The sequence below is a fragment of the Rattus norvegicus genome, chromosome 8 (genome assembly GCF_036323735.1).
Source record: "Rattus norvegicus strain BN/NHsdMcwi chromosome 8, GRCr8, whole genome shotgun sequence".
NCBI lineage: Eukaryota > Metazoa > Chordata > Mammalia > Rodentia > Muridae > Rattus > Rattus norvegicus.
This window is the reverse complement of record NC_086026.1, coordinates 106520477-106527745: the sequence shown is the minus strand read 5'-3', so window position 1 is coordinate 106527745 and position 7269 is coordinate 106520477. Positions and strand designations below refer to the sequence as shown.

At 47.3% G+C, this 7269-nt stretch overlaps 1 protein-coding gene across 1 annotated transcript; it reads right to left on the bottom strand.

The window, feature by feature from the left end:
* Positions 1-1164: 1164 nt before the first annotated feature.
* Positions 1165-1760, bottom strand: Bax-ps1 (BCL2 associated X, apoptosis regulator, pseudogene 1). The gene is made up of 2 exons (XM_063266263.1): positions 1632-1760; positions 1165-1536 (listed from the first exon to the last, which is right to left on the bottom strand). The coding sequence occupies exons 1-2, from the start codon at positions 1721-1723 to the stop codon at positions 1212-1214; spliced, it is 417 nt and encodes a 138-aa protein (XP_063122333.1). The 5' UTR covers positions 1724-1760; the 3' UTR covers positions 1165-1211.
* Positions 1761-7269: the final 5509 nt, after the last annotated feature.

Below are 7269 nucleotides of genomic sequence, written 5' to 3'. Positions count from 1 at the left end.
TAATTGCATATTCATTTGGCATCTATGGACAAGGGGAGCAAAACCACAATGTATAGTAAGTTCACCTGTCAAAAGTTCTGCATGGCCAAGGCCCTGTTGAAAGATAAGGATGACCTGGGAAGGTGGGGCACACCTTGAATTCTCCAGCACTCTAGCATTGGCTGTGTGTCTCGGGATAAAACCGACATGGAGTTAGTAATTATGGTCTTCATTCTGTGCTAGATCTTTTAGAGATCTGGGGTTTAACTTGTTAAGCAGCTCAAAACACAACTGTTCAAGCACCAGCAAGTTCCCGGCGTCCCCTTCCTCATCTGACAAATGGAGATGCAAGGATGACAGACCCTAGAGCCACGGCTGGGATCCACGTGGCAAGGCATCTGGAAGGAGAAGGCACACCTCTTGTTGTGAGCTTGCTCTACAGGCTTCGGAGATGTGTGACTTCCGAGAGCTGCGGTCCATCAAGGCCATGTCAGTGCTCACCTGCCTCTTACCCGGCGCGAGTTCTCAGTATCCCACCAGAACCCACCTCAGCGGGCAACTCTCTGTTCTCTATATAAATAAACTCTGTTTTGTTTCCGTGACGTGTTTTCTAAAGATGTATCCGTAGCATAAATCACTGCAGTTGGTCTTTTAGACTGAAAGTTTACTGAGGTGCATTTGTGTCGATACGAGTTCTGTACCTGAGTGGAAAAGAACTCACTCCTCCACGGGCTGAGTTTGCCTGAGTCTTGGCATCTGACTGCTGTACTCTGGCAGCTGGTCCAGTTGTCCCCAAACATTCATATACTGAAGTACATATTACTGTGAATTCTGATACTCTCCGGGGAAAAAAAGACTCCACCATTTTGGGCCAAATTTGAAGCAAGCCTTAAGGCACCCTACTTTCCCATGAGGCTTTGCTATTTTCCAATAACTACAACTTCCAGCATTCCAGGAGTTACCTGGTCCTTGGGCAGATGGAGTTTACAGGTTAAATTTGGGCGTTACATTACTACAAATGGCTCTTTTCTATTTCTCCCATATGGTACAATTATAGTTTTGTTTTGTGTTTTTCAAAACCTGAGGTTTATTGGCGCCTCCCCCAGGCCACCATTCCCACCCCTCCCAATAATTACAAAAGTAAGAAAAATGCCTTTCCCCTTCCCCCCCTTCATCCCAGGAAAATGTCATAATTTATGAAGAAAAGACACAGTCCAAGGCAGCAGGAGGCCTCAGCCCATCTTCTTCCAGATGGTGAGTGAGACGGTGAGGACTCCAGCCACAAAGATGGTCACTGTCTGCCATGTGGGGGTCCCGAAGTAGGAGAGGAGGCCATTCCAGCCACCCTGGTCTTGGGTCCAGACAAGCAGCTGCTCCTGGAGGAAGTCCGGTGTCCAGCCCGTGATGGTTCTGACCAGTTCGGGCACTTTAGTGCACAGGGCGGTGAGCACCTGTTTGCTAGCGAAGTAGAAAAAGACGACCACCCGGCCCCAGTTGAAGCTGCCATCTGCAAACATGTCAGCTGCCACACGGGGGGAGGGGGAGGTTTCCGGAAGTCTGTTTCCACGACATTCGTTCAGTTTCTTGGTGGATGCATCCTGGGGCGGCTACTCCAAGGTCAGCTCAGGTGTCTCCCCAGCCATCCTCCCTGCTGGATCCCCTGAAGCAAAAAGGCCCCTGTCTTCATGATCTGTTCAGAGCTGGTGGGCCCGCCGCCTCCGAGCTGCTCCCGGGACCCGTCCATCACTGCCGCTGCCTATCGCCCGGTGCGTCCCGGCGGCTGCGGCTACAATTATAGTATTACAGATGTACCTTGACTTAAAAAATATCATGACCTGGGGCTGGGGATTTAGCTCAGTGGTAGAGCGCTTACCTAGGAAGCGCAAGGCCCTGGGTTCGGTCCCCAGCTCCGAAAAAAAGAACCAAAAAAAAAAAAAAATATATATATATATATATATATATATATATATATATATATATATATATATATATATATATATATCATGACCTAAGATTTCCTTGTTGTTAGTTTTGAGACAAGGTCTGCTGGGTAACACATTTGGTCTAGAACTTAGTATGTGGTTTAGTTGACCTCAAGTCACTATGTAGCCCATGACATCTTCAAACTGTGGTCCTCTTGGTTCAGTCTCCTAGGTGCTAGGACTCCTGATGAGACTTGAGATTTTTGACAATGGTGTACAAGCCACACCTTTTCAATAGAAACAGCCCTGCAGATTTTGCCTTTTGGGTTCTCTCCACGGCTAGGCAGTAAGTGGTGTGAAGGTGTGGTATGGCAGTGCTGGAACCATCAGGGAGCTGAGCCCACAGCCAGCCTCCCATCATGAGAGTAAACTTCTCTGGAGTGTGCTGGGGGGCGTTGATGACTGAAACAATGGGTGTGTTAATGTATTTTCTGCTTATGGAATTGTCTATGTATGGTGGGCTTTTTAGGATATAACCCCATTTTAAGTTGAGGGGCATCCGCATGTAGATTTGGGTATACAGTGTGCGATTTTGAGAACCCTACAAAATATTTTTCGTGAAAGGGGAGGTTTTATATCAGGAAGACTTAAGACCTCGGAAGTTCTAGATTCTCTACTGCTCCTGCTTTTCCTTTCTCCCCCCATCTCTACCCCAGACAGACTTCCCAGGTTGGCCTGAAACTCTATGTAGCCCAGGATGATCTTGAACTTCCGAACTTCCTCCATCCATCTCTGAAGCTCTTGGATTACAGGCATGCATCACCATGCCTGCTTTATGTGGTGCTGGGGATCAAACCAGAGAGCTTCATGCAAAGCTAGGAAGCAATCTGTCTGCTGAGAGTGTCCCCAGCCCTCCTGCTCCTGCTGCTTACCTCCCTGCAACCAAGTACCCCAATAAGTAGTTTAAACAAGACAGAGGTCTGTTTCTCTTTCTCATAAATGAAATCTAAGGAAAAGTGATTGCAGCTGGCATGGCAGTCCCGGCAGTCACCAGAGACCCAGGCTCCTTCTATGCCTCTGTTCCCTTATCTTTAATGTCAAGCTTTCATTTTCAAAACTGAGTTCATGATGACACTGGGCCTCAGGTCGTCACAATCACAGACTAGGCAGGAAGCTCGGAAAGGCAGGGGGGCAATAGGGTAGCTTGCAGCTGTCTGTCCCTTGCTAAGGACCTTACCCAGAAGCCCCATCCAACAGCTGCTGTTCATCCCTTTGCCGCACCTACTGTTAAGGGAGGCTGGGAGAAGCCATCTCTCAGCTGAAGTGCTTTTGTTCTATGGGATGAAATCAGGAGCGATTAAGAAAGGGAAAAGGGACATTGGCGTGGCATTTAGTGATCTCAGTGACCTGCTCAGAGTGTTGATAATGGAGAAATACCTTCCTCCCCAGACTCAGAGAGCTGATGACCTTTCAAAGAACAAAACCTATGTCATTCAAGAGACACCCAGTCTAATTGCGGCCCCTCCACCCACTGTGTGCTGACCCGAGCCAAATGACAGCCTCTGTGCTATCCTTTCCTTATCTGTACACGAAAGACAGAAATAGAACCGACCCTCTGGAGTCACCATGAACTTTAAAGATGAGCCCTGCCAAAGCCCTGAGTAGATTCACCTCCTCCTGCCCCGTTCCACACTTAACAATAAGCGGCGCCGGGCCCTCGGTAAGGAGGAAGCCGGGTGCACGGTTCCACACACAGTTCAGTGAGAAGAGGAAGCGAGTCTCAAGGAAAACACCCGCCTCACACCTGTCGGTTCTTGGCCCCCAGCTCTGAGGGAAGGATGCGGAGACAGCTGGGTTTGGTTTTCCTGGGCTGTTCTCCTCGATCCTTTCCGGCAGGGGCAGCCAGAGGCCAAACTCTTGAACATAGTCTAGTCCCTTGCAGCATCTGCCTCCCGTACACAAAGTAAAGCTCTGAGTGGGGATCCTGTGAGCTTTTCATTCCCTTCTCGTCCACACCACATGCTTTTTAAAGGACTTCTCTCCCTCAAGCACCGTTTACATCCAGAGAAACCAGGTCTCCTGGGAAACATGGCTGATTCCCGGGCCAGGACAGGACCTTCTATATACAAGATAAGTTTGGGATAGCTCACATCCAGAGAGCACAGAAAACCAGAGCCAGTAGACTGGACATAAAGCCCAACTAGAAAGCCAACACTTCTGATGGCCAAAGACAAGGTGGCTTCTGCATCAAAAAACAATAATGATCAAAATATAAGGGGACATATGGTTTTCAAACACTTTTATTTTTTAGCTTGCCTTGTGTGCAGTGTATGCATGTCATGTGTGTATATGGGTTCATACATGTGTATCGGGAGACCAGAAGCCAGCATCAGGTATCTTTCTCTGTTGCTTTCCACCTTACTTTTCTCTCTTTTTTTCTTTATTATTATTTGTCTTTTACTTATTCACTCTACATCCCGCTCACTCCCCACCTCCCAGTCACCCCCTCCCACAATCCTTCCCCTATCCCCTCTTCTTCTCTAAGCCAGGTATCCCCCTACCCTGGTACATCAAGTCTCTGTGAGGCTAGGCACATCCTCTCCCACAGAGGCCAGACAAGACAGTCCAGCTAGAATAACACATCCCACATATAGGCAACAGCTTTTGGGATAGCCTCCGCTCCAGTTGTTCAGGACCCACATGAAGACCAAGCTGTGTATCTGCCACACATGTGTGGGGAGACCTAGGCCTAGCCTGCGTTTGTTCTTTAGTTAGTGGTTCAGTCTCTGAGAGCCCTAAAATTGGGAAAGGATCTTCACCAGCGCTGTATCTGACAGAGGACTAATAGCCAAAATTTATAAAGATCTCCACCTTACTTTTTTGAGGTGGAGTCTTTCACTAAAAACCCAGAGTTCACTGATTCAGCCAGATTGTCTAGCCACAAGCCCAGAGATGCCCCTGTCTGCTTCCCCCACGTGGAGATTCCAGGTGCACGCTGATGAATGTGACTTGTCATGGGTGCTGAAGACTTGAACTTAAGTCCTCATGGCTGTTCAGGAAGCATTTTACTTACTGAGCTGTCCCCTCTGACTTCACTCGGTAGACTATATTCCAAAGTAATCAAGTAATTGGTGGCTATTTTACCATAGCTAATAAACGGTTGAGTCAGAACCCCCTGGGTCCCCACTTTTTGCAAGTCCTAAGGCCATCATGTATCTGAGCCACAGCCATTCATGGTCTGAATCAATGATGCGAATGGCGAGGTCATCAAGCGATGGACAAACCCAGATGATTGAAGCCTTGAGCTTTGATCAGTCTTAACGCTGGAAAAGCACACTGCTGTGGTGCCACATGCTTCTAGGTGAGAGGTCACAGAAATTACCCAACAGCCTGGGGAAATAGTCCTCCAAAAAAGTCCTTTAACCTGACGGAAACCGAGCCTCCCGGTCATCCCTCCACTTTACAGGTGTGAACAAGCATATTAGAAAACAGTGGGGGGGGGGGTTGGGGATTTAGCTCAGTGGTAGAGTGCTTGCCTAGCAAGCGCAAGGCCCTGGGTTTGGTCCCCAGCTCTGAAAAAAAAAAAACAACAAAAAAACCCCCAAAAACAGTGTGGGGCCACACAGTCCTTCAGGTCCTGGGGGCTGGAGCCTCTGCAGGAGAAATGAATCTGTTCCTTCAGTCTATAGATAGGATGGGGTACAATGTAGGAGAGGGTATGGGTGCAGATTCAGATGACTGTGCGAGACGACAAAGACAGGTAAGCCTTATGCAAGAGGATTCTGATTCAGAAAAGCCAACAGCAGAAAGACACTTAAGACAAAGCGGGGAATGTGAAGATGGAGAAGGCAGTAGAAGGCTTTGATCGCCATAACTGGGGGTCCAATAATGATATTTTCTCATGTTCTTCTTAATTTTTAAATAGAGCTTTATCTGAGTTCTACTATGTTATCGAGACCTTCACACAAATGGTGTATCTATACCGCCACCCCCCACCCTGAAATCCTTTGCGTGTCCCCTCCCTTCAACTCCAAATTCATGTTATCTTCTTTATTATGATTATGAACATACTCCCTGCTCATACATTTAGTGTTGCTCATATCCACATGTCCAGGGCTGGCAACGGTGGGAAGCTGCCTGCATGTACTCCTGTGCTTGAGCCCCTCCAAGGCCCTCCTGGGCTTAATGGTCAAGGGCTGTGATTGAAGAATATGATTCCCTCTCACCTGACTTGAAGTTACAAAGAACAGAAGGAGGCTCGGGAAAATAATGGCAAATGGTAGAAAAAGAGAGCCAATGAATTTATCCCAAACTGGATTACGGAAAGGTTCCACATGCAACTGATACATTGATTTCTCCGCCCTAATCTCTGAGGTTATTCATCAGGAAGCCCACTATCCCTCTGTCTTTTTTTTCTTTCAAAAGGGGGGCTCCCCTCTTCCAATATGATCAGTCCCAGAATCCCCTTTTCCTTGTCTGACTTACGTCAAACCATACCTCTGAGCCTATCTCTGTGATCCAGGAATTGAATGCTGTGAGGGGCAGCTTGGTCAGTCTTCTATCTCTAGTGCTACACAGCTTTCCCTAAACCACAGCAGGCTGAGTGGGGCAGGTAATAGCTCGCTATTGCTACCAAAGGGGAGGGACTTGATCCTCGACAAAGAAGACACATGATGTCCCTCTGTCACTTCACCATGACCTGTCTTCCACTTCCTCATCTGTAAATGAAGTTTCTGTGGCCTACCTGAAGTCTCAGTGGGATTTATCAAGTTCCTGTCACTCAAACCTGGGATGAAGGGAGCTGTTCCTCCATTCTCTCTGGTGGGCTTACATCCCTACCCTTTTGTGGGCATGGACCTTAGACCTTCAGAGTCCCCTAAAGCCTGCATATATGTGTATTATAACAGTCATGGTATGTCACCATCTTCTCCCCACACTGGTGTCAGGTAGCCCAGAATTGGTAATAATAATTATAATAATCAAACAATTAGGAGGCTAATGTATTCTGCTACATGGAAATTTCATAGGCCACCATAAGGTGTTTATAGAATGCAGTGGGCCTAGCAGGTTAACTGTGTTTGATCCAAGTGTGCTTGGACAAAGCTCTTTCCAAAATAGTTTTTTAATTATGTAAAAAGTATTTCAGGGCTGGAGAGATGGCTCAGCGGTTAATCTGACTGCTCTTCCAAAGGTCCTGAGTTCAATTCCCAGTAACTGCATGGTGGCTCATCTGTAATGGGATCTGATGCCCTCTCCTGATCTGTCTGAAGAAGTTACAGTGTACATAAACTAAACAAATCTTTTAAACATTTTTTCTATTATTATGTGACTGGGTTTAGTAGTCTGGCATCTGGCTTAACTTGTCCCC